This window comes from Plecotus auritus (assembly GCF_963455305.1).
Source record: "Plecotus auritus genome assembly, chromosome: 4".
Classification (NCBI taxonomy): Eukaryota; Metazoa; Chordata; class Mammalia; order Chiroptera; family Vespertilionidae; genus Plecotus; species Plecotus auritus.
The window spans coordinates 173,112,650-173,139,738 of NC_137775.1; the positions used below are offsets into that span (position 1 = coordinate 173,112,650).

Here is a 27,089-nt window from a genome sequence, read left to right on the forward strand (position 1 = left end):
CTCTCAGTTTAGCACTATACAGATCATTTAATTACATGGTGCAAATATTCAATACCAAATAATTATTTCTGTTACATTTTTCTGCCCAAGCATCATCTTATATGTATGCGAACTCATGACAGTAAATTTAAGATAACTGAAAGGTTATAGATAATGATACTATTACTTCTGTATTGTAGAAATCAGCTAACACCCAAATATCATCTAATATCTCTAAAACAGTTATAACATTCCACACTTATTACATTTAAAACATGTAATAAGATTTTTTGATTGCCTTTAGTATACTCATAAGGAAAGAGTACAACTATATTCTGCAGACATTTCAAATGAATGAATAAACAAAAATGTAGTCATAAAAATTAAGCAAGAGTATAGTTTCAAGCAGAATTTTTGTAACTTTCAAAAGAGAGGAAGGGAAGAGATGCTGTTGTTTCTTCATGAAAGTAACCCAAAAGTAAACAAAAATTTGTTTATAAACTCTTGTTTGTTTTATTGACCTATTTTTCTCTTTCATATAGAATCTTTCAAAGGCGTTATTTATTTTTGTGCATCTTATCTTAGCCTGATTGATCGAAGGGCATGAACTTTTCCTCACTTTTAGAAAATCAGTACCTCCTTCAGGCCAGAATCCCTTCTGAGTGAGAACTGATTTTATGGAGATCAGCAGAAGTGAAACAACTGTAAGAATCAAATTTCCATTCAGGAATGTGCAAATTTTGGCCAACACTGTCATGTCTATGGCTCACATATTGTTTCTGTGAATTAACCACCGAGTAAAGATGCCTGAAATGAAGCAGTGCTCAAGTGGCCTGAAGAGGCATAAAGTGGGTAGTTTTTTAGACTGAGGTAATTGTTTTCAGTTTTTATTTTTAAATCTAATGTGTATTAACCTTTAATTGAAAAAGTAGAGAAAGCACATGATAAGAATAATTTTTTAAAGGCTGTCTTTTCCCCACTCTATTTCACTTGCCCCTTTCTCTAAAAGCAGCCACTGATACAAATATCTTAGTTTTATTTCCTAAATTATTTTATTATTTGTAAATAAATGATAATATGCTGTCTATAGCAATAATGTAATTAAATACACAGTTGCAAAAAAACAAAAAAAAACACAAAACACCCTTAGAAATGTATTCACAGCTAGTAATATAATTTAAAATTCCAAGATCCAAACCTTAATTTCAGAAAGTATGCTCTTGCTTCCTGTGCAACTCAACTGTAGTAACTACACATTGTACAGTACATTCAAAAGCATGGTGTATAATACAAGTGAGAGTTCTGATGCATTGCTTTTGAGTTGGAAGTGAAGCCACCTGAAGTTCTGAGCTTGAAAGAAATGCCTCATCAATGGCTTTCCTCCACTCTCCCTTTCTTCCTAAGATGGTACTCAAGCCCTGGCTCATGATCCTCTTATAGGGACACAGGAAAAGGCAGACTTTACTTAGGCACCATTGTTCTGTATCCTAACTAATTCATGAACCCAACACATGGCATGACCTGGAGCAGAGCTGTTATAAAAATGTAATTCCCCTTTATCCCCTCCATGTAAATCATCAGAAAGCTTCCCTCAGTGATTTAAACAAATTTGGTCTTTGACCTCTAGAGTCAGAATTGACCTCAACAACTCTTTCAGATGGTTATAATATTGACTGTTTGATGTATGTCAACTACCATAAAATCCAATGCTATTTCATAACAGATCTTCTAATAATGCCACATATGCCCAAAGTCATGGTAACAGTCCCTCAATTCCAAGCAAGTCAGTAGCATGAAATACTGCAGATTAATGAAATAATGCTTTTTGTTGCATCAAGCTTTGGCATCTAACGCAGCTGTGATTTGCGGTATTGTTCAACCAGTTGCAACACCTGTCAATGTGCTTCCTATAGAACTTCAAAAGACCTCCAATAAATACCAAATGCTTGAAAGGGTTCTCATGTGTATAAGTAAGAAGTTTTCTGGGTCTGTGATTTTTGTGGTACTTAACAACCAGTTCAGTACAATAGTTCATAAACCAATCAGTTCCATAATGATCTTTCTACAAACATTCAAGTCTGACAATCTGAGGTATCACAGAAGACCCAAGAAATTATATTTGTTCATTTTTCTGGTGGGAAAAAACCTACCCTAACAATATATTGAACACCTTTTAAATAAAATTCAAACTCTAAAATTAAAGCAAGATTTCCAAAAAAAAATTTTTTTTTATAATTTCTTTAGGCATTAAAATTTTGTCAAGGAATTTTAAAGAACTTCCCACTTATATAACGTATATATTATACATTTATATATGTAATTAAATATGTATTAATATATAATACTAAGTTATATTATGGAATAATTTATAAGTAATATTTATATGTATATGTTATATATATTTAGAAATATACATAAATTTTATATATAAATTTATATCTTTATATTAAAAAAATTTCAACATCTTTTGGCAAACAATGTTTAATAAACTGCAATACAGGAAGATATTGTATTGAATAAAGTATTAAAATGTTTTGGTACTTAATAGTTCAAAAATGGTTTTATTTAATTGAGACCAACTGGCCTCATTGCTTCTTATAAACTTTGCAATATATATTCAGTAAAAAGGAATAAAAATGAACAGATGTTTCTCCTTAAAGAATGCAGACAAAGATTTTCTTACACAATAAATCAGCTGCTAGTGGATTTCCAGGACATTGCTGCAGGCTAGTTAGGTATAAAACTTAAAAAAAATAAAATTAAAGGATTTACCTCTGTGTGGATCCAAAACTGGTAGAGGAGATTGAACTGAAGATGAACAGCATATACTGAAGGTGGTACAAAGAGGGCCAGGGGAGTGTAGAATATCTGAAAGATTAAAAATTTTTAAATTTGTACATATTATTTATCAACGTAACATATATTATTACTAATGGTTCAACATCTGAGTATACACCTCAGCAAATATATCTTATTCTTTCACAAATTTACCTTATTTCTTATGTTTTATTGTCATGTTTGACTTTGCAACATCAGTTTTCCACATGGTGATAAAGTTGGAGACATATTAGAGCTAAGTTCACTTAGAGCTATTTTGCACTTCATGTTGTCTAGTTAAAAATACCATCCGTGGTGTGTTATATCCTTACTCCTCAAAAGACTAGATATGCTTCCTGGACTTAAAGAGATTTTCTATACAGACACAAACACTCACTTTCTTTAAGTAAAAGAAATGCAGGATCATGTGTCTTCATACCTTGACAGCTCCCAACGTCTGCATTATACCCTGGCATTTTTAGTAGTAACATGAAATTATAATAAAAAAGTGATTTTTATATCAAGAGAGGGTAAAATAAATTTGCCCTTTCAAATTTGTTTTTATGTGGTTGATTGAGGGTACAATATATTCTAATTTTTCCAAAGTTAGCAAGTCAGGGCCTATGATATAGTGCGATAGTGGAAACAAATTTTAAAGTTGAATATTTCCTAAAAGATGGAAATGTCTCTGCCTTAAAAAAACAAATTATGCTTAAACTGCAGAACTGGTTAGAATCAACTAATAAACACAATCTGCTGTGTTCTCCTAATGACTTTGATCCCCAAGAGTGGTTTCATGTAGGAAAACATCTTATTAAATAAAAACACTAAACAACCAAATAGGAATGAAAAGAAGCTGACTTCCTCTTTATGTTTTGTATTTTGTAGAGTTAATATTTCCAACATTCTAGATATTTAAAAATATTTCTTCTGAATGTTAAATTTTTATTTCTAAATTATTTTAAAGGTTTTGTTCTCAATTAGGCCAAATATATTTCAACAATGTTTAGTAATGATTATGCAGTAGAAATTGGTCATTTACATAAACTCTTCTGGCTTCTGTTTCTAAACTTAAGCCATGAAAAATCTCAACTGTCATAACAAACAGGATCAGTTTCATCATTTATAAATGCATCATTAAGCAATTAATTAGATTAGTGATCAACAAAAAAAGTATTGGGCTCTTCAAGATATGCACTTTTAAGCTTTGGTTCTACTACAGAATCTCTCTATGACATTCACAAAGTTCTTAAACTTCTCTAGGCTTCAGTTTCCTCAAATGTATTGTGAAGAGGAAAACCATTTGAAATCTAGCCATCGCTTTGGTTCCAAAAGATCTGTGATACTGTAAAATGAATTTTTTTGTAATATATAAAAACAGTTCTCTTACAATAGGTTCATAAAACTATTTAAGCATATACATGACATATGATATAAGTACTTTGAGTTAAGGAGTATTTTGCAATCTTTAAGATGTGAGTAAAAATGTAAGACAACTTGGATGGATTCTTAATAAATAGTCTATTTGGAAAGAGAGTGCATACCAGATGAATATTCATGGTTCATTATAATACCCCAAAGTATGGAGAAATAATCCTTTGAGATAGTAACAGCGATTATGGAGAAGGGGGTTCTATGCTCATATAAATTGTGAAGTGGTGAGTTAAACAAATGGAGTTCAGCGCAGAACTTCTCAGAGCCTTTACCATTCTGTCATCAACCACAAGCCTGTTACCCTATAGAATACTTTCTTAGTAAGTTTTCCATAGGATTGGATTTCCTAAAAACACACTTGAGGAAACAATGTCTCAATTCTTACAAATCATTAAATATATGAACTGACAATTAGAAAAATTAACTCAGCATGAATGTCAGAAAATCACCTTTCTATTAAGAAATAAAGAAAGGAAGTAAGGTCAGGGAGTGACATGAATCACATGAAATTTAAATTCTTGTGATTAACATAGTACTGTAAAAAGAATCTAATGATATAATCAAAATTCTAATTTCTATAGCTTAGTAAATGTCATCAAGGTCTGAGGATTATCACTCATCTTCTCTACCTCCAATCTTTGCATTCCCAAATTCTCTATAGTTTTTAAAACCAATTTAAATTCCCCTTCCATCAGAAAGCCTCAAATGGTACTAATTTGACAGAATAAATTTCTCCTTCTTCAAACTTAAACTCTCAGAACCTGCCAAAAGACATTATACTATTTAACAAATATATCAATTTCTGACATGCATCCAAACTCATATCATTCTCACTCCAAGGTTCTTAAGGTTACACTGGTCTACCATAGGTTATTTTATTATATTTTGATAGAAGTCATATCTAATAGGTTATCTTTTTATAATTAAATTTTATTTTTATTAATCTTTATTGTTGAAAATATTACATATGTTCCTTTTTTCCCCATTGACCCATTCGAGCTCCCCCCACCCGTCCCCCCCAACCCAGCCACAGCCCTTCATCACCCTATTGTCTGTGTCCCTGGGTTATGCAAATATGCATACAAATTCTTTGGTTGATCTCACCCACACCACCTTCCCCCTAAGATTCAAAAGTCTGTGCCATGCCTCTATGTCTCTGGATCTATTTTGTTCATCAGTTTATTTTGTTCATTAGATTCCACATATGCATGAGATCATGTGATACTTATTTTTTTCTGACTGGCTTATTTGGCTTAAAGGAGAGGAATAACCCAGACCTGTGTGTGAGAAGGAGGAATGAGGATAAGCCTCAGGGTGACCTCAGGCTAAAGGAGAGAGAAGATGCGTGTTTTAGTCTATTCCTCAAGTGAAGGAGGAAGGTGGGGTTGTGTGAGGGGTACTCTGAGCAAGAAACAGTATCGCATTTAGGGGGAAATGTAAGTATTTTGGCAATTGCTGAAGGTATTGGAGAATGTGGCAAGAGACTAGTGGGACCATGAGACTCATATGTAGATCTCAAGGAGTCTGTGAACATCTTTGGTATCACCAAAAGAAAGTGTAAGCTTGTGTTCATGAGGGAATGTGCAATTTCCTAAAGAAACATTCCACATCTTTCATCAGGGAGTCTGTGATAAAGATAATTTAGATATCAGTCAAACCAAAGGAAAAGCCTTTTAATGCCATTCTAAGGATACTGGATTTATCATAGCCCAGGAAGGAACAGTTAATGGTGTTTTTAAAGCTTGTCAGAAATATAAAAACGGGTTTGAAATCTATTTTAATAGCCCAGTGAAAGATCATGCACATTTAACTACAAAAGTAGCCGGGGAAGGGAGAGGCAGAATACTAAAAGAGATCTAACTATTGAAACATAGAAGATTAGAGGGACAGAAGAGTATCAGAAGACACCCAGATTTCTGGCTTGTTTTTGCACAATGTTCACCAAAACATTGAACAGGAGGAAGAAAAGGTTATAAAGTTCAACTTAGGAAATGTTTTGTTAGAGTCCTTGTAGTACTAGTATATCCCACGGAAGCTGTTGAGTAAGCAAATATGTTGTGCAAATATCAATTGAACTAAAAATGACACTGAATTTGCAGATGAGGATCAGTGGGGCAGTAGGTCTAGAATCCAGACCTAAGTAAGTTTAAAATACACTCAGAGAAACTGATGGACTAGAGGTAGATATTACTTCTTTCTTTCTTGAACAAGGAAGGAGTGAGCTGGAGGTATTCCTTGGAAAGAACATGTGTATGAGCAAGGAGATTTAATTTTTAAATGTGGAAGATGTTAGCATATTTATGGTGTATTCAGAAGGAATCAGGTGAGAAGAGGGACAAATGCCAAAAGTAGCTGATCAGTCAAAGCCCAAGAAAGGAACTAAGATAGAAGCAATGTCATAATCTAAGGACTAGACCTGCTGAAGAGAGGTGAACATTTTCTATAAAAGTAGATAAGTATCACATAATCTCACACATATTTGGAATATAATGAACAACATAAACTGATGAACAAAAATAGATCCAGAGACAAGGTAACACTGAACAGACCATCCAACCTCAGAGAGAAGGCAGGGGAGGGGAGCGGAGGTTAGAGATCAACCAAAGGACTTTTATGCATGTATATTAGCATAAACAATGGACACAGACACTGGGGCGGTGGGAGCTTATCCTGGGGGATGGGAGTGGCCGGGGGGGGGGGTGTCAATCGGGGAAAAGGAGACATATATAACTCTTTAAACAATAAAAAAAAATGAGGTATATATGTATGTACTTACATAAGAAAAGCTCCAATAGAAATATAATGTGAGCCACATATGTAATTTTTTAAATTTATTAGTAGCCATGTAAAAATTGAGTAAAAAGAAACCAGTGGGGGAAAAAAAAAAGAGGTAAGAAACCACATGTACTTATAAATTCACAAATCTTAATGAAGATATCTGAACAGGAATTAGAGAGTGGGAAAACCTCACATTTCTCTGTGAAATTTAAGAGACATCCATTGGCTGACAGAAAGAAACAGCAGTTCTGGCAAGGCTTCTCCCAGGCAGGCAGAAGGCTCCTGCGTACAGTTTGGTGAGCAGCACTGACAGCTCAGCTGTGTCTGGAAGCCACACACTGAGGAGCACAGCACTGCCCAGCTGGCGCTAGAGGACACCACGGCTCTCAACAGTCAGAGTGTGGGAGTGAAGTAGGTGGGTGACTGGATTCAAGCACAGCCTGGGAGTTTAATGCAGATGTAACTGAAGGCAGGGGACTGCTGTCCAAAATCGTGGAAATCAGGTTGAGGGAAGTAGGAAATAAAGCCATGAAGCATGACAACTGAGAGAAAAAGCAGAGATTGAGGGAGGAAAGCTGCCCATGAATAAGCTAAGCTGCTAAACATAAAGGTTGAAGTTCAGTGAATAATTAACTTAAAAAAAATGAAAAAAGTATCTCTAAGCTCCAGGACTAATGTCTATGTTATTTTAATAAAGTAGTTTAACGTTACTAATATCTGCACGTCTATGATTCTCATTTTTAAATGACATTACTTTAGAGACAATTTTTATAACTGAGAAACAAAAGATTGAATAATCAAGCAACTATCCCACATTTCTTAAGTCTATGTTTAATAGTGACACAGAACCCAATTTTCTGGTTGTACGTAGAAAGTAGTGATCTCTATCTTTAAAACACATCTTAAACTGTACTTTTGGAATAGTGCTTTAGGCCCATCTTTCTGTTCCCATGTCTATGGGTGTATCCATTTCCTCTTTTGTTCATTCCACCTTCTTACACATCCTGTATTCTAGCCATAATCATACTGTTACACATTGAATTGTGACCTCCAAGAAGACATAGGACCCCCACTCCCTATGAATGTGACCTTATTTGGAAATAGGATCTGTATGGAGGTGAATAGTGTGGTGAAGGCCTGGGGGGGGGGGGCAGGGTGGAGGGGGGTCAATGGGGAGGGAAGGAAAGGGGGATATCTGTAATACATCTCCTATTTAATAAAGAGGTAATATGCAAATTGACCCTCACGCCCTCACACAAGATGGCCACCCCCATGTGGTCAAAGATGGCCGCCACAAGATGACCAGCAGGGGAGGGCAGTTGTGGGTGATCAGGCCAGCAGGGGAGGGCAGTTAGGGGCGACCAGGCCTACAGGGGAGGGCAGTTGGGGGGACAATGCCTGCAGGGGAGGGCAGTTAGGGGCGACCAGGCTGGCAGGGAGGGCAGTTGGGAGGGAATAGGCCTTCAGGGGAGGGCAGTTGGGGGCGACCAGGCCAGCAGGAGAGGGCAGTTGGGGGCAACTGGGCTGGCAGGGGAGGGCAGTTGGGGGCAACTGGGCTGGCAGGGGAGCAGTTAGGCTTTTGATCAGGCTGGCAGGGGAGTGGTTAGGGGGTGATCAGGCTGACTAGCAGTTGGGAGCCAGCAGTCCCGGATTATGAGACAGACATCCCCCGAGGGGTCCCAGATTGGAGAGGGTGCAGATTGGACTAAGGGACACTTACCACCCCCCCTTCCAGGGCACGAATTTCATGCACTGGGCTTCTATTTCAATAATAAAGATATATTTTTTAAAATGAGGTAATTAGGGTGGTATTAAATCAATGACGCGTTTCTCTATAAAAAGGGGGAATTTAGACACAGAGACATATATGCACATAAGAAGAAAGCCATGTGAAGATGAAGGTAGAGATCAAGGTGATGAATCTACAAGCCAAGAAACACCTAAAATTGCCAGCAACCCACCAACAGCTAGGAGAGAGGCATGGAACTAATTTTTCCTCACAGCCCCAGAAGGCACCAACAATGTCGACACCTTAATCTCAGATTTTCAGTCTCCAGAACTGTGAGACAATAAATTTCTCGTCACCCAGTTTTTGGAACTTTGTATGGCAGCCCCAGAAAACAAATGCCCCCCCAAACTAATACACCTACCATTCATTTTATTTGTCATTCCCTAAATTTATCACATTTTTTCATTATTTTGTGTTTTTTACAGATATTCTCTTTCTACAGTATTGTTTCATTTACAACACCATCCAAGCAAATTTTTACTCTTCTTACATACTGGGGTCAGGCATCCTTTCTTTCGTGATGCTTCCCTGGGTAATCAGAGCAGACACTTCTCTCTGGAACCTTAATAAACTATATTACAAGGCTGTTGACCTGTTTGAATCCCTCCAAGGACAGCAATCACCGTAAGAACAGAAGCTCATGTCTTCTCATTATATCCCCTACCTCTGCCACCATGACTGGCTCCACCAGTCAAGACTGTATATGGGGGAAAAAGTGAATGGATGCACTTCTCAAAATAAGAACATGTAAAAGGAGTTAAATATTTTAGCCAGTTGTACATTGTTTAAAAGTGACAATAGGCCCTAGCTGGTCTGGCTCAGTGGATAGAGTGTCAGCTCACTGACTGAAGGGTCCTGGTTCCATTCTGGTTAGTGGTAGGTGCCTCAGTTGCAGGTTCAATGGCCAGCCCTGGTCAGGGCATATGCAGGAGGCAACCAATCGATGTGAGACACATCAATGATTCTCTCTGTCTCCCTCCCTCCCTCCCTTCCACTTTCTCTAAAAAAATCAATGGAAAAATATCCTCAGGTGAAGATTAACAACAACAAAAAAAGTGAAATAGTATAATGCTGTTTTATGTAGAGTTCTTCACTATGATTCCCCTTATTTACCCTTCTTTATAAGGACCACAAATGACTAGCAGATTTACATAAAGAAAAACACCGAAACTCAGAATAATTTAATTTTTATCAAATTTCAAATTTTCCTGGTAAACTACAGAGTAATTTTCCTGATTCATGACAGAATAAATGAAAATGGTCAAGACACAAACCGGCAGAGGGATTCACTTACTTTACTATGTGGACATAAACTTTCTTATTAGCTGGTTTTGAATGGTGGTTGAGTCTCGGAGAAGAAGACATGCCTTAGAGTTCTGAGACAAGGTAGAAGGTTCTGAGAGTTTTGTTTCTTTACTTCATGGGGTTGGGGTGGGGGGCTGGGGGGAGTCAAGGCATGCTTTCCTCCTGTGACATAAGACTTACTTATTAGAATTTTATCCCAAGTGCATTTGACTGTATTATGTCAAAGTTGTTAGTTTCTTGCGTCTTTATTTGTTCACATTTTTCAATATATAACTCCAACTTCCGTATATTGAAAAATAGTCTTTGCTTATGTAGTTTGGCAGGAAGTATGATGTAATAAAAAGATCTTAGATTTCACTAAAGGTTCCTCTATAGTCTTATATGTAATAAAAAACAATATTAAACATGTGAATCATACTTGATATAGTTCAAAGAATTTCCACATTCTTTATTTAAGGTGATCTTCAAAATAATAATATGACAAGGCAGAGAAAATATTAACTGTCCCATTTCATGTACAAAATCATTGTGATTGAAACATTGATTGATTCAGTGTGGCAAAGCTAGTTAATAACTAGGCTACAGCTGTGATCCAGATTTATTTATTCTTAGTAAATTGCTATCTACTATTTCTAAATGTAATTAATATATTTTTTAAATTATGCTCAAAAACAGTATTATATATTTACATCTTCTCTAATTTATAATAATAAAGGTTTATATTAATTGATGTTAAAAAATATATTTCTTTCCTCTGATGGTGATTGAAATTTACTTCTTTTACATTGTTAATATAATATAAATATACTAGAGGCCCGGAGCACAAAATTTGTGCACGGGGGGAGAGGGGGGGCAGTTGTCCCTCAGCCCAGCCTGCACCCTCTCCAATCTGGGACCCCTCCAGGGATGTCCGACTGCCCGTTTAGGCCCGATCCCACCTAAACGGGCAGTTGGACATCCCTCTCACAATCCAGGACTGTTGGCTCCCAACTGCTTACCTGCCTGCCCTTCCTGATTGCCCCTAACTGCTTCTGCCTGCCAGTCTGATCACCACCTAACCACTCCCCTGCCAGCCTGATTGATGCCTAACTGCTACCCTGCCAGCCTGTTTGCCCCTAACTGCCTTCCCCTGCAGGCCTGTTCACCCCTAATTGCCCTCCCCTGCAGGCTTGATTGCCCCCAACTGCCCTCCCTTGCAGGCCTGGTCCCTCCCAACTGCCCTCCCCTGCTGGCCTGATCGCCCACAACTGCCCTCCCTTGCAGGCCTGGCCCCTCCCAATTGCCCTCCCCTGCTGGCCATCTTGTGGTGGCCATCTTGTGTCCACAAAGGGGCAGGATCTTTGACAACATGGGGGCAGCCATCTTGTGTGTTGGAGTGATGGTCAATTTGCATATTACTCTTTTATTAGATAGGATAGAGGCCTGGTGCACAGAAGGGGGCCAGCTGGTTTGCCCTGAAGGGTGTCCCGGATCAGGGTGGGGGTTCCCTTGGAGCATGGGGTGGCCTGGGCGAGGGGCTTGTGGTGGTTTGCAGGCGAGCCACGCCCCCTGGTGACCCAAGCAGAGGCCCTGGTATCTGGGATTTATTTATCTTCTACAATTGAAACTTTATAGCCTGGAGCAGAACCAAGCCTCCTGCTTGCTCTGTGGCAGCAGCCATTTCTGTTGGGATTTATTTATTTTTATAATTGAAACTTTGTAGCCTTAAGTGGTGGCCAAGGCAGGCCAGGGCTGCAGAAGCTTGGCTTTCTCCATCGCCGGGGGCAACTCAAGCCTTCTGCTCTCTCCAGTTCTGTGGCTGCTACTATTTTTGTTGGGATTTATTTATCTTCTATAATTGAAACTTTGTAGCTTGAGTGGAGGCCTGGACCCGCCAGGGTGTGTGGAAAGCTTGGTTTCCTCCATCACCGGGGAAACCCAAGCCTCCCTCCTGCTCGCTCTGTGGCCGCAGCCATCTTGGTTGGGTTAATTTGCATACTCATTCCTGATTGGCTGGTGGATGTGGCTTGTAGCGGAGTGATGGTTAATTTGCATATTAGTCTTTTATTAGATAGGATTTTATAATTCCAACCTAGGAAAAAACTATTTTAATGATTGAGGGATATTACAGAGCTAAAAATTACATTTAAAATTTACTTATTTAAAAATTAGTAAACGAATGCATTTATCATTAAATTCCTATGCTTTTAAGAGAATACTCAGCTCATTAAATGTAGTTTACTATTTCCCATTCAATAGCTTCATGTATCACAAGTATGTTAAAATATATTAATTTTTACCTATGCTCTAAATTTCTATTAAATGAAAAATATTTAAATAAATGAGAGATTTGAATTATTTTATACATTGTGCCATTATCATCTTCACATCGGCCGTACTTAGCTTAGCAAAATATTTCCTTTGACAAATTGTTTTTTGACAGCTATATACCTTTTATTTCATGTATTCATGCTATGTACAGTAACTGGTACTATAATTGAGATATGTAAGCGTCTTATGGAATAAACAAACAAAAAAGCAACTTGGGCAAAGTTAGATAGGCATCTGTAGAGAAGAATGAATTGAACATTGAAGGATATAACAGAAATAAAGGGGAAATAATTCTCCAGGCAATAATATCAGTAAGTACAATGAAGTACCAAGGTATTGTGATATATAGACTAAGAGACCAACATTGGTACATTACTCTTAATTAAATGCCACTAAACTCCACATCTTATTTAGATTTCATTAGTTGTTGGCTGGTTTGTTTTTCTAATGTTCTTTTTCTGTTTTAGGATTTCATCCAGGGTGCAATATACATTAAATCTTCTTATCTTATAGCCTCCTCTGATCTGTAACAGTTTCTCAGATAATCTTTCGTTTTCTGACCTTTATACTTTTAAGGAGTACTGGTTAGGTATTTTTTAGAATGTCCCTCAATTTGGGTTTGACACTTTTCTTTGGTTTGACTGGGGTTAGGGTTTTGATGATGAAAACCACAGGGGTAAAAGACCATTCTCATTCTATTTCAAACAGTATATGCTATCAAGACAACCTTTTTATCACATTTTACCAAAGGGTAAATGCTACCAACAAGACATTTCCCAGGATGTTTACTTTGATCGGAGATTGTGTTTGCCAAGTTTCTCCACCCGACCCTCTGTCCCCTTTTCCACACTCTTTCTTACTAAAAGCCTTACTAAGTACAGGCTACATTCAAAAGTCAGGGGTAGGGAGGCATTAAGCTCCACTTCCTAGACGGGGACCATATCTACATATCCTATCTAATAAAAGAGTAATATGCAAATTGACCATCACTCCAACACACAAGATGGCTGCCCCCATGTGGTCAAAGATGACTGCCCCCAAGTGGACATAAGATGGCCACCACAAGATGGCTGCCACAAGATGGCCAGCAGGGGAGGGTAGTTGGGAGGAACCAGGCCTGCAAGGGAGGGAAATTGAGGGCAATCAAGCCTGCAGGGGAGGGCAGTTAGGGGTGACCAGGCCGGCAGAGGAGGGAAGTTGGGTGTGACCTGGCCTGCAGGGAAGGGCAGTTGGGGGGGACCCAAGCCTGCAAGGGAAAGCAGTTGGGGGTGACCAGGCATGCAAGGGAGGGCAGTTAGGGGTGACCAGGCCTTCAGGGGAGGGAAGTTAGGGGTGACCAGGCCTGCAGGAGAGGGTAGTTAGGAGTGAACAGGCCTGCAGGGGAGGGCAGTTAGGGGCAAATCGGCTGGCAGGGGAGCAGTTAGGCATCAATCAGGCTGGCAGGGGAGTGGTTAGGGGTTGATCAGGCTGGCAGGCAGAAGCGGTTAGGAGCAATCAGGAAGGCAGGCAGGCGAGCAGTTTGGGGGATCACGCCTAAACGGTCAGTCAGACATCTCCCGAGGGCTCCTGGACTGTGAGAGGGCACAGGCCAGGCTGAGGGACCACCCCTGCCCTGAAGTGCACAAATTTCGTGCACCGGGCCTCTAGTTTACCTCTATCAGTATGGACCAATTTCACAGACATTTATACTTTGGTTTATAACTCCACAGTACATTATATACTTTGTTCAAATTGTTCCAGATTGGGATCAGGGGAGCTCTTTCAAGTTGGCGCCTGTATTCCTTTGACATTCCCCATTCTTTTATTTTTCCAGCACTTCTGTAGCTATGTTTTCAATATACAATTGCAGCATTCAGGTATTTTATTTAAAAATTGGCAGAAAATAAAATGTTAATCTCTACACTGTTATATAGTACACAATATCTATGGGTCTACGTATTTTATTATTTGCAAAGTGGAGAAACTATCATGTTTAAGGCATTATAGTAATTAAGATGTGTAATGAGATTGAAGTAGCATGCAAAACCAATAAATAAGCCTCATTAAAAATGGTACTCACTTAAAAGTGCAGCTCTTTTTGGATGAGTAATATTAAATCTAAGCTTAAAACTGGCTAAAAATGCAAAAGTATGGTCAGAAATTTTTAAAAATTGAATTATCTTTCATTACTTTAAATGATAGCTCTGCCACCCTAATTTTCATAGTACTATCAAGGAAAAGCCCCCTGAAGCTTAATTTTGCATATCATTTCACAAATCAATTTTATCTTCAATGACATGACCCATTTCTTATTTTTTCTAAAATACACTGTTACCTTAGTAACTACCAAATTGCATGCCTTATGTAGCTGTGTTAGATGAAAAGAATCTTATAAAAGAGTCAAAGAAAATAGAGACCTGATTACTGCTCTTTGACTTTAATGTCCAGAAAGGCCTATCACAGACTATTAATCTTCATAAGGACCTGCAAATACTAAAAACGAATCCATGCTGATTTACAATACAGACCTTCATTTCCTGAACTACAAGTCCTCAGAATCCATCCCTGACCCTCACCCGCCAAAAAATTAGCAGCTTGTGATGCATTCCCAATGTTCATTTCCTTAACCAGCATGATATTTTTCTATGTCCTTGATCATGTGATATGAGGTTGCAAAGGGAATTTATTCCTGCAATAAGTAAGTGTGTAACTGCATTTCACTTAGATTTTCTCCAATCTGTAACTTTGGATGCATTGACTTAATAGGTCAGAAGATACAGTGAAACCAGGATAGAGATGACCATATACTGGACTGAGATGTCTGAACTTAAGTTCCAACCAGCAATGCTCAACACTGCATGGTGTAGTGGGCTCCTCTGAGATTCTTTGGTAGCTTTCAAAATGGATGATTTAAATACAGTTTTTCCAAGATTTCTCTCGGTTCTAAAATAAATCTATTATGCTCTAATAAAAATTTTCCTCTGATGATTCCTCAAATGATTAATTCTCTAGGGGCACCGATTTCCCTGGAGCAACATGAAATACAGCTGCATCCTTTCATGGAGGTGTTCTTCCCCCAAATGCAGGTATCAGAGTTCTAATTATTATCCTCATGCAAAGAGAAATACATGAATCAGGAGAGAATAAAGTTTTTGAGATTATTATTTTAATCAGTCTGATATTCAGCCTATTTTTTACAGGATAACAAAACTTTGTATTAATGCCACTATTTCTTAAGAAGGAGGGGTGGGAAATATCCCTTCTTTCCATCAGGAGCCTGTTCTTTGCTCCATTCATTGGAACCCTAGACCAGTCTTAAGCTATGCAGCAATGAAATACGTAGAATTTTCTTCCACTTTCAATCATCCAGAGTTTTCAGCACAAGCTATAGGATATGGGAAAAATACTAGCTGTACTGGTTAATAATGGTGGATTTTGTAATCAAAGAAAACAGGATAATTTCAAGAGAAACATCAAAAGTGCTTTATTCAAAGTAATGTCCATCGCTAGCTACACATTTCCCCCATCTTTCAGGTAATTTGTGGATATCCCAATAGAACTTTTCTTGTTTTGAGGCAAACCATTCAGAGACCCAATTTTCCACTTCTTCGTATGTTTTAAAGTGCTGCTCAATGATCATGTGCCATTGATCGGAACAAGTGGTGATCTGAAGGAGCAAGGTCTGGTGAATACAGCGGGTGGGTTAGTACTTCCCAGGCAAGAAAGATCTTTTAACCTGTCTAACTGGTTTTGCAGTGTGTGATGGTGCGTTATCATGAAGCAAAATTACTTAGCCATGTCTTTGGTACATTCTGGTCGTTTCACGATCAAAGTGTGGTTCAAATTGATTTTTTGCTGTTGGTAGCAATTAGTATTAACGGTTTCACCTGGTTTTAGAAGCTCATACTACACCACTCCTTCCTGATCCCACCAAACACAGCGCATTGTCTTCTTTCTGAAGCGATGTGGCCTTGCAGTCTGTGTTGATGGTTGACCTGGATCAATCCATGATTTTGTGCAATTGGGAGTCTCAAAATAAATCCACTTTTCAGCCAGTCACAATTCGATGCAAAAAAGACTTTCTTTTGTGCCGTTGAAAGTCATTTCGTGCCATTGAAAGTCATTTTACTGATGACTTTTTGGTTTTCCATTTGTCTTTCTTTCAGTTGATGTGGCACCCACTTTCCTTCCTTTAAAATGTTTCCCATTGCTTGTAAACGATCGGAAATTGTTTGCTGAGCAACGTTTAATCTTTCTGCAAGTTGTTTTTGAGTTTGACACGCATCTTCATCCAATAATGCTTGTAATTGTTGGTCTTCAAACATTTTCAGTTGACCTGAATGTTGTCTTTCACATCGAAATCATCACTTTTAAAGCATTTAAGCCAGCGTTCACACGTATCTTCAGGTGGAACATGTTCAACATAAGCTTCCTGAAATATTCAGCAGCACTTTTCTTCAAAATAAAGTAATGAATTAAAACTTCCTGCAAATGCTCTTTTTTTGGCATGAAATTTGATATTTTTAAGCGTGAAAGTATCTATGATTTTAACACCTTCAACTAATTTTACATATGAAGTTTTAAAGCTTGCTGTCGATACAACAGAATAGCATACTTATCAAATCACATATATATCAACATACATGTAACCATCTATTGAAAAAAATCCACATTAACTGGTACACCTAGTATGCATCTATAATAATAAAAGCATAACATGCTAATTAGACTGGATGACCTTACGAACGTCCTTCCAGACGAAGCGGCAGCAGTGGGGGCCGAGGCAGAGGCAGCTTCCGCAGTAGTGGGGGCCGAGGCAGCCACAGCAGTGGCAGGGGCCGAGCTCCTAGCACGAATTTCATGCATGGGGCCTCTAATATATATAATCTTTCTTTTACACACCTGCTTAGAATTGTGTTATGGATTACATTATGTGGCCCCAAAATTCATGTGTTGAAATACATATCCCTTGATACCTCAAAATCATATTCCATAATACCTCACAATAGGACCTTATTTGGAAATAGTCATTGTATATGTAATTAGTTATGATGAGGTATTAATGTAGTAGGGTAGGCTTCTTATAAAATCAAGAGAAAAATGATCACAGACACAAGGAGATGGCCATGAGAAGACTGGGGTTATGCTCCCCAAGGCCAAGGAACTCTCAGAACCTAGGAAAGGGGACTAGACCAGCAACTTCCCTAGAGAGTTCAGAGGGACCATGGCCATGCCCATACTTTGATTTCAGACTTCTGGCCTTCAGAACTGTGAGACAATACATTTCTGTTGTAAGCAGCCCAGTTTGTGGTACTTTGTAATGGCAGCCCTAGGAAATTAATACAGACTATAACACAAGTATGTGGAATTGGGAGCAGCGGTGGAGGATTACTTTTAATATCCATTTCAGCAAACCTATTAGTACCATCCTGCCTTATAGATTTCTTTTGCCTATTCTAATGTTTGAGTAAGAACACATACCAATTAAGTGTATTTTTCTATCTATCCGGGCATCTGGTTTAACACATGGGACTCTAACACTTACTAGCTCTGGAATTAACCTCACTGATATTTGATTCCCCGACATTAGTAACATTTGATCTAGCATGGCATGGGCCTATTTGTGAGGATCCAATGAGATAAGGTAAGTGAAAGACAATAGAGAGGCATGTGGAAGGGGATGTAGTGTACAGGTTAAGATCTGGTATCCTGAAGCCAGGTAAGTGAGTTCAAATTCTACTCCTCCTTTTATTAGTTTTGTGACTAAACTATGGATTCAGTTCCATCATTTAAAAATTAGAGTTGTAGTGATATCTGTACCTTAAAGTTGTTATGAATTTAAATAAGTTAATACATCAAGAGGTCTTAGAAGATTGTGTAGAACATGGAAAGTACTCAACAAATGGCATCTAAAAGAAGTACCTTGAAAACAAGAAAGAACCATGCAAATGTTAGATCATTACAATTTATAGTTAGCAAACAGCTTATTTTTTTTTAATGTTGAAAGCCACCTTTTAAAAAAAGATATATATTTTTATTGATTTCAGAGAGGAAGGGAGAGAGATATAAAAACATCAATGATAAGAGAGAATCTTTGATTGGCTGCCTCCTGCATGCTCACTATGGGGGATTGAACCCAAAACCCAGGCATGTGCCCTGACCAGGAATTGAACCTTGACCTCCTGGTTCATAGGTGGATGCTCAACCATTGAGGCACACTGGCTGGTCAGCAAATCCAAGGTGAGGGTTGTTACCAAGTGGATGAGTTTTGCCCAGTGAATCAGAAGAACCTTTGAATGAAGGGCTATTTGTGGTATTCATTAATGTTGTCATTTCTTTGTGCGAAAATATTGTAGAGCCAAACTTTTTTTTAAAAATATATTTTATTGATTTTTTACAGAGAGAGGAAGGGAGAAGGATAGAGAGTTAGAAACATCGATGAGAGAGAAACATCAATCAGCTGCCTCCTGCACACCCCCTACTGGGGACATGCCCGCAACCAAGGTACATGCCCTTGACCGGAATCGAACCTGGGACCTTTCAGTCTGCAGGCCGACGCTCTATCCACTGAGCCAAACCGGTTTCGGCTAGAGCCAAACTTTTTGTTGAGCATCACACTAACTGCTCTAATCTACACTAATAAAAGAGAAAGATGCAAATTGACCATAATACCTCTGCTATGCCCACCAGCCAATCAGGAGTATGCAAATTAACCTGACAAAGATGGCGGTGGCCCTGCCCCCCAGCCGATCCGGGCTTGTGGGAGTCGGAGAAATCGGGCGCCAGCACTTGAGGATGGGTGCGGCCCGGGAGACAAAGAAGCTGCCTGCCCCGTGATCCCAGGCTGCAGAAGCCGCCTGCCCCACATCTGCCCACCCCATGTCCTGGGGGAGACGGAGAAACAGGGTGCCAGCGCCTGAGGCTGGCTGTAGCCCGGGAGATGAAGAAGCTGCCTGCCCTGTGATTCCAGGCCGCAGCCAGCTGCAGAAGCCTCACGTCTGCCTGCCCCACGTCGTGGGGGAGACAGAGAAACCGGGTGCCAGCGCCTGAGGCTGGGTACAGCCTGGTAGACAGAGAAGCCGCCCACCCCGCAGGGAGTCCCGGGCACCAGTACGTGCAGCTGGCTGTGGCCTGGGAGATGGAGAAGCCACCCACCCCGCAGTCCCGGACACCAGTACCTGTGGCTGGCTACAGCCTGGTAGACAGAGAAGGCGCCCACCCCGTGGTCCCAGGCACCAGGACCTGTGGCTGGCTACAGCCTGGTAGACAGAGAAGGCGCCCACCCCATGGTCCCAGGCACCAGGACCTGCGGCTGGCTACAGCCTGGTAGACAGAGAAGGCGCCCACCCCGTGGTCCCAGGCACCAGGACCTGCGGCTGGCTACAGCCTGGTAGACAGAGAAGGCGCCCACCCCATGGTCCCAGGCACCAGGACCTGCGGCTGGCTACAGCCTGGTAGACAGAGAAGGCGCCCACCCCGTGGTCCCAGGCACCAGGACCTGCGGCTGGCTACAGCCTGGTAGACAGAGAAGGCGCCCACCCCGTGGTCCCAGGCACCAGGACCTGCGGCTGGCTACAGCCTGGTAGACGGAGAAGCCCCCCACCCCGTGGTCCCAGGCACCAGGACCTGCGGCTGGCTACAGCCTGGTAGACGGAGAAGCCGCCCACACTGCAGTCCCGGATGCCAGCACTTGCAGCTGCAGCCCAGGCGAAGCCACCTGCCCACCATCCCCAGCGGCTGTAGCCGGCCTGGGTGCCTATGGCTGACCAGAGGGAGGGAAGCCCTGATCCCGGGTGCCTGTGGTCGGCTGGAGGAGGGAATCCTGGGTCCTGGATGTGGGGCCGAGACAGAGGTGGTTAGGGGCAATCAAGCCAGCAGGGGAGCAGTTAGGGATGATCAAGCAGGCAGGCAGAAGCAGTTAGGGGCAATCAGACAGGCAGGCGAGTGGTTAGGAGCCAGCAGTTCTGGATTGTGAGAGGGATATCTGACTGCCGGTTATCCCCTGGGGGGTCCCAGATTGGAAAGGGTGAAGGCCTGGCTGAGGGACACCCCTTGCCACCCCTCCCCTGCACCCCCCCTGTGCACAAATTTCGTGCACCTGGCCACTAGTAAGTAGATAAAAAGCAAAGGGTTTAAGTAGATTTCCCTGGGGCATTCAGAAGTGGAAACTTATTTTTTAAAAAAACACTTTTAAAAGTTTGTAATAAAATTTTTGTATATATTTGAATTGAGATACATTGTTGATCCAACACATCCCTTATTGAATAGTAAATAAAAAAATAGCCACTTTCTCACCTTGCTCTATACCCCAGGGTGAGTTTTATCAGTTAAATAAACGACTATCATTGGAAAACACCACTTGCTTCATTTTAGTGTCTGTATTTAGAGAGGAGAAAGAAGGATTTTAGCAAAAACACCTTATTAGTTTGCTCAGAGGAAATAGAAACAGCTGAGATGTTTTAAAAATGAATTATATTATCACATTTATTCAATTTCATACAACTTACCCAGGAAGTATATATTTGGAAGGAAGATTGTCTCAGTGCTGTGGATAAGTTATAGTCTTCAGAGCTGTGGTGTGTTTGGTGTGCAGCCCACATAATATTAACCTCTGCAGAAAACATAATTTGAAACGAGCCATGAGAATAAGAACAAAGCAACTTCCATTTTCAGTTATGTATGCTGCTCTGTTGAGTGAGGAAGAAAATCTGGAACATCTCTGAAAAAGCTAGCCAATATAATTATAATTAAAATAAGCTGCCTCAAATCACTTTTGGAAGCAGCGAGGGTATAAGTTACAAATAAGTAAAAAATTGAAACATAGCCAATAAACATGTATAGTGTATATGATATAATTAAATGCCGCTAGCAAACTGAAATGACTTCCAAAATTTACACTTTGTGAACATATTACAGTATGACAGATCATAAAAACTAACTGGTAATGTTATAATAATATAGTCAATGAATAGCGATGATATTTCAGTATGTGATAACATATTTCTAATTAAAGAAGAATACTCTGATGGGAGAAATTGCTGCATATATTTTGGAATAAAATATTACATAATATTTCCTGATGGCATTTTAAGAAATTTCAAAGTCAGTCTATTGAAATAAGAGGCAAAGCAAAATAATATTTGTTCCTCAGATTTAAGGTTTCATTTTTATTAACAAGAATATATTAGCTAAGAGTTAGATGGGTGTTTTTTTTTTTTCATGCTTTACCAAAACACTATGCCATTTCTAAAATTGTCCCTCATAATTGCTTTATGATCATAATAGAAAAGGAAACATAAGTTGTAATTTTCATCAAGTATTATACAAATTAACCCCTTAATGCATTGAAATTCATATATACACAAAAAAGATAGTTGCTAGATTTCTGTTTACAATAAACATGCCACTATACAATGACCTCCTAAGCAGATGACGTAGAAGAGAACAAGGCCACACTTTTTATTCTGCCGTATTTTTCACTGTCTACCAAAATTAGATTAAAATGCCCCATAATATTATATTCAATATTTAAAAATTATGTTCGTAGCTAAACTAACTTATATTTAGTCCTTTGCTATAAATACAGGAGGTAGAATTAACCATGTGATATGATCATTGTATATCTGTCAGTATTGATTAGAAATTAAATCTTTGGGGCTTGGATTCATGGGAACTGAACAGTGAACATGACTGAAAATTTGGAGTTATTTTTCTTTGCAATTGCCATATACTAATAGTTATCATTCATGGCATATGGCAGAATAATTTGTTAGAGGTTTTTATAAAAAGTATATCTATATCATATATACCTATATTATATTGTATATGTTACATATATGCTATATTATATATAGTACTAGTATATATATATGTGCACTATATCATATATAGTATATACTGCATGTATTATATATTAATAATTACCTGTATATTTTTATATATTACACATTATATATTAATTACATATATGTTAAACATCTACACTAATAAAAGAGAAACATGCAAATTGACCGTACCTCCACTATCCCACAAGCCACGCCCACCAGCCAATCAGGAGTGAGTATGCAAATTAACCCAACCAAGATGGCTGTGGCCAAGGAGCAAGCAGGAGGCTTGAGTTTCCCCGGTAATCGAGAAAGCCAGGCTTCCCACCTGCCCTGGCCAGCCCTGGCCTCCGTTCAAGGCTACAAAGTTTCAATTATAGAAGATAAATAAATCTTAGATACCAGGGCCTCTGCTTGGGTTGCCGGGGGGTGTGGCCAGCCTGCAAACCACCACAGGTCCCTCGCCCAGGCCACCCCATGCTCCAAGGGAACCCCCACCCTGATCAGGGACACCCTTCTGGGCAAACCAGATGGCCCCCTTCTGTGCACCAGGCCTCTATCCTATCTAATAAAAGAGTAATATGCAAATTGACCATCACTCCAACACACAAGATGGCTGCCCCCATGTGGTCAAAGATGGCTGCCCCCATGTGGACACAAGATGGCCGCCACAAGATGGCCAGCAGGGGAGGGCAGTTGGGAGAGTCCAGGCCTGCAAGGGAGGGCAGTTGTGGGCAATCAGGCCAGCAGGGGAGGGCAGTTGGGAGGGGCCAGGCCTAAAAGGGAGGGCAGTTAGGGGTGACCAGGCCGGCAGAGGAGGGAAGTTGGGGGCAACCGGGCCTGCAGGGAAGGGCAGTTGCAGGGGGGACCCAGGCCTGCATGGGAGAGCAGTTGGGGGGGACCAGGCCTGCATGGGAGGGCAGTTGAGGGGGGACCAGGCCTTCAGGGGAGGGCAGTTAGGGGTGACCAGGCTGTCAGGGGAGGGCACTTAGGGGTGACCAGGCCTGCAGGGGAGGGCAGTTAGGGGCAATCAGGCTGGCAGGGGAGTGGTTAGGGCAGCCATGGGCAAACTATGGACCGCGGGCTGGATCCGGCCCGTTCGGCTGTTCTATCCGGCCTGCAGAGCCGAAAGAACGTAGGGTTCTCTTGCTCTCCCCTCCGCTCCTTTACTTTGAATTTATATTAGTTCACACAAACACTCCAACCATGCTTTTGTTCCAGCCCTCCGGTCCAGTTTAAGAACCCATTGTGGCCCTCGAGTCAAAAAGTTTGCCCACCCCTGGGTTAGGGGGTGATCAGGCTGGCAGGCAGAAGTGCTTAGGGGCAATCAGGAAGGCAGGCAGAAGAGCAGTTGGGAGCCAGCAGTCCTGGATTGTGAGAGGGATGTCCGACTGCCCCTTTAGGCCAATCCTAAACAGGCAGTCAGACATCCCTCAAAGGGTCCCAGATTGGAGAGGGTACAGGCTGGGCTGAGGGACATACCCTCCCGTGCATGAATTTTGTGCACTGGGCCTCTAATATATTACATAAACATATATTATATATACATACATATGCGGTGTTGCAAGAAATATACACACTAACAGATGACAGCTCAATTTTGAAAATGAAATGTATTTTAATAAACAATGCCTTTCTAATTTTTCAAAGTGTGTATACACATTTTCTGGGGGGAACCCTATATATTTAATTTGGGTGGACAAAACTTGCAAGAGTTTTTGTAAATAAATGATAGCTCAGAGATTTAAGAACTTATTTCTGTGAGAATGAGAACATTGTGAACAGAATTTGAATCAATATCCCTATCAAAAGTCATTTCTATTAAAGTTATGTATTTGCAAGTATATTTATAAACCATCTATATACTAGTATATGTAACTTAGATCCTGATTAGTTGACATTTTTTTTATCATATATAGTAATGACCCTGTATTTTTACCCAAGCAATTAAGAAAATTCGTCTTATACAAATAAGAACTATTTCACCATAATGACCCCTAACTTCCCAGGCATAATCCTTGAAATAACCTAGAACCTAAATCTCTGGTTTATTAACTAGGCTATATAGCTACAAATAAGTGATACACAAAGAAATCTGTGGCATTTGATAACTTTAGATGTTATGTGGAAATTTATTAAGAGGTAATAAATTTGAAGAATGTCCTAAATCTTTTAAAACTTCTTATAGATTGAGCTCCTGAAGCAATCTAAACAGTATTATCTTTTTAGAACACACCCATTATTTAAGAACCCATGACTTACAAACTTCATCACAAATAAAATCACTGTCCAATTTTTTGGAACTTTCAGGATTTGTTTTAAAAAAAGTCATGATTATGCATCATGGTATGAGTGTACAAAGGGACAAACTAACCTAATGAGGTTAGAGGGTGATGAGATATATTGAAACTACTTCATTATAACCTCCACAGAAGTTAAATGGCTGAACAAAGAATCCACAAAGGTGGAGGTCAAAGACCTGTCTCTTTAGTTGTTTTAAAAGCATTTACTTCCTATCACAAACTGTGTGTAACACAAGCCTTCATTCAATGAAGTACAGCTGTATAAACAGGGTACAGTAACTGGATCTTATTGCCTTACCTCTGTCACTTTGCAGAATTGGGGGAAAACAAGAATATGGGATTTTTTTTCACAGACTATATTACACTTTCATGAAGTAAATAACAAATTTTATAAAATGTAACTGATTGTAAATTATTATAACATTTCTTTTGTAAATAATATCAGAAAAAGTTGATAATGCATTTGTAAATATGTTCATCTTCCCTAATTCTTGATTTGATGAAGTAATTGTCTGTCTTAATGGAAAAAAACCCCACAAAATAGTAAACTGAAACGTATTATTGCAATAAACTTCCTATAAAAGAATTTAAGTTGCAGTTAATAACAATTTTTTTTTCCTACAAGCTAATTATCATTATACAAACATATGGTATATTATTATGGCTTTTCAATAATATAATCTACACTAATAAAAGAGAAACATGCAAATTACCCATCACTCTGTTACACCCACAAGCCACGCCCACCAGCCAATCAGGAGTGAGTATGCAAATTAACCCAACCAAGATGGCGGCTGCCCATTGAGCTGGAGCAAGCAAGAGGCTTGGGTTGCCCCAGCGATGGAAGAAGCCAAGCTTCCTGCCCGCCCTGGCCGGTCCTGGCCTCCACTCAAGGCTACAAAGTTTCAATTATAGAAGATACATAAATCCTAAATACTTGCTTCCAGCCGGCCCTGACCTCTGCTCAGGAGGCGCTGAAAAAAAAAAAGAAAAAGAAAAAAAGGAGGGGCTGGGACCTTGGGTCAGAGCAGCAGCAGGCGCAGCGGGGCAGGGATGAGCAGGAGCAGCAGGAGGCGTTGGACTGTCAGTTTTGCCCAATCCCTGCAGGACCCCACCAATGCACAAATCTGTGCACCGGGCCTCTAGATAAAAATAATTTTACTGCTTTCCATTGCCAAAATGTAGATTTGTAAAAATGTATTTTATTAATACATTGGCCAATCATTCAATTTGTTTGGCAAATTTAATGTATTATGTGTTTTCATGTGTGTTATATTCTTGAGTTAAAACTTTTTTCTAGTTTTAAAAAAATAAGCTTTAACTTACATACAATGAATTCCTTCCCTCGTAGTATTCAGTTCTATGCATTTTTATCAAACAAGTACAGCTGTATAATTACTATCAGAATCAAGATACAAAACAGCTCAAGATAAGATTCTGGACTTTGAACTGACAATTGTAATGGGATAAAAGTCTGAGGACCTAGGAAAAGGTGAATATGTTTTGAATGTGGGAGAAATATAAATCACTGAGGTCCAGAGGGCTGCCCATGGGAGGCAGCCTCTAAGATGGTCCCCAATAATTCCTGTTTACTGGTGTTCATCCTCTTGCTTAATCCCTCCTTTTGCATATGAGCTGGACTTAATGATTCACAGTCTAGTGAATATGATTCTGGCAAAGCCAATGGGATGACACTCTTGGTATCCTATATAATAAAAGAGTAATATGCAAATTAACTGTCACTTCATGATAAAAATGGCAGCACCCACAGCCAATAAGGGGAATATGCAAATTGATGTGACAAAGATGGAGGCACCGGCTAGAGCCATGGAGCCGGCTGGAGCGGACGGAAGGCTTGACTTCCTTAGTCGCCCCAGCGGTCTCCGTGGCCGCTGCCCAGACAAAGCCATAGTGGCAGGGCTGAGGCAGAGACGGTTAGGGGCAATCAGGCCAGGAGGAGAGGGCAGTTGGGGGTGATCAGGCTGGTGGTGGGGGAAGGTGGGGGTGAGCAGGCCAGCAGGGGGGGTCAGTTGAGGGAAATCAGGCCGGCAGGGGGGGCAGTTAGGGGTGAGCAGGCCAGCAGGGGGGTGTCAGTTGGGGCCAAGCAGGCTGGCAGGGGGGCAGTTGGGAGAGAGCAGGCTGGCAGTGGGGGGCAGTTGGGCATGATCAGGCCAGCGGGAGGGGCAGTTTGGGGCAAGTATGCCGGCAGAGGGGCCAGTTGGGGGCGTGCAGGCTGGTAGGTGGGGGCAGTTGGGACCGAGCAGGCCGGCAGGGAAGGGCAGTAGGGGGCAAGCACGATGGCAGGGGGGACAGTAGGCAGCAATCAGGCTGGCAGGGCGGTGCAATTGGGAGGCAATCAGGCCGGCGGGGGGGGCATTTGGGGGCGAGCAGGCTGGCAGGGGGCAGTTGGGGGCAATCAGGCCAGCAATGGGGAGCAGTTAAGGGTGAGAAGATTGGTGGGGGGAGGCAGTTGGGGTCAAGCAGGCTGGTAGGCAGCGTGGTTAGGGGTGATCAGGCAGGCAGGCAGGCAGACAGGTGAGCAGTTAGGAGCCAGCGGTCCCAGATTGTGAG

The 27,089-nt window shown here is 40.4% G+C and overlaps 1 protein-coding gene across 1 annotated transcript in view; it reads right to left on the minus strand.

Moving 5' to 3' along the window:
- The window catches only part of AGMO (alkylglycerol monooxygenase), a 296,193-nt gene that overhangs the window by 171,175 nt on the left and 97,929 nt on the right, over positions 1–27,089 (minus strand). The window contains exons 4-5 of the mRNA XM_080665006.1: positions 20,899–21,002; positions 2,752–2,847 (exon numbers count right to left, since the gene is read on the minus strand). Of these exons, the coding sequence (XP_080521132.1) occupies positions 2,752–2,847; positions 20,899–21,002 (200 nt within the window). The remainder of the gene's footprint in view (positions 1–2,751; positions 2,848–20,898; positions 21,003–27,089) is intronic.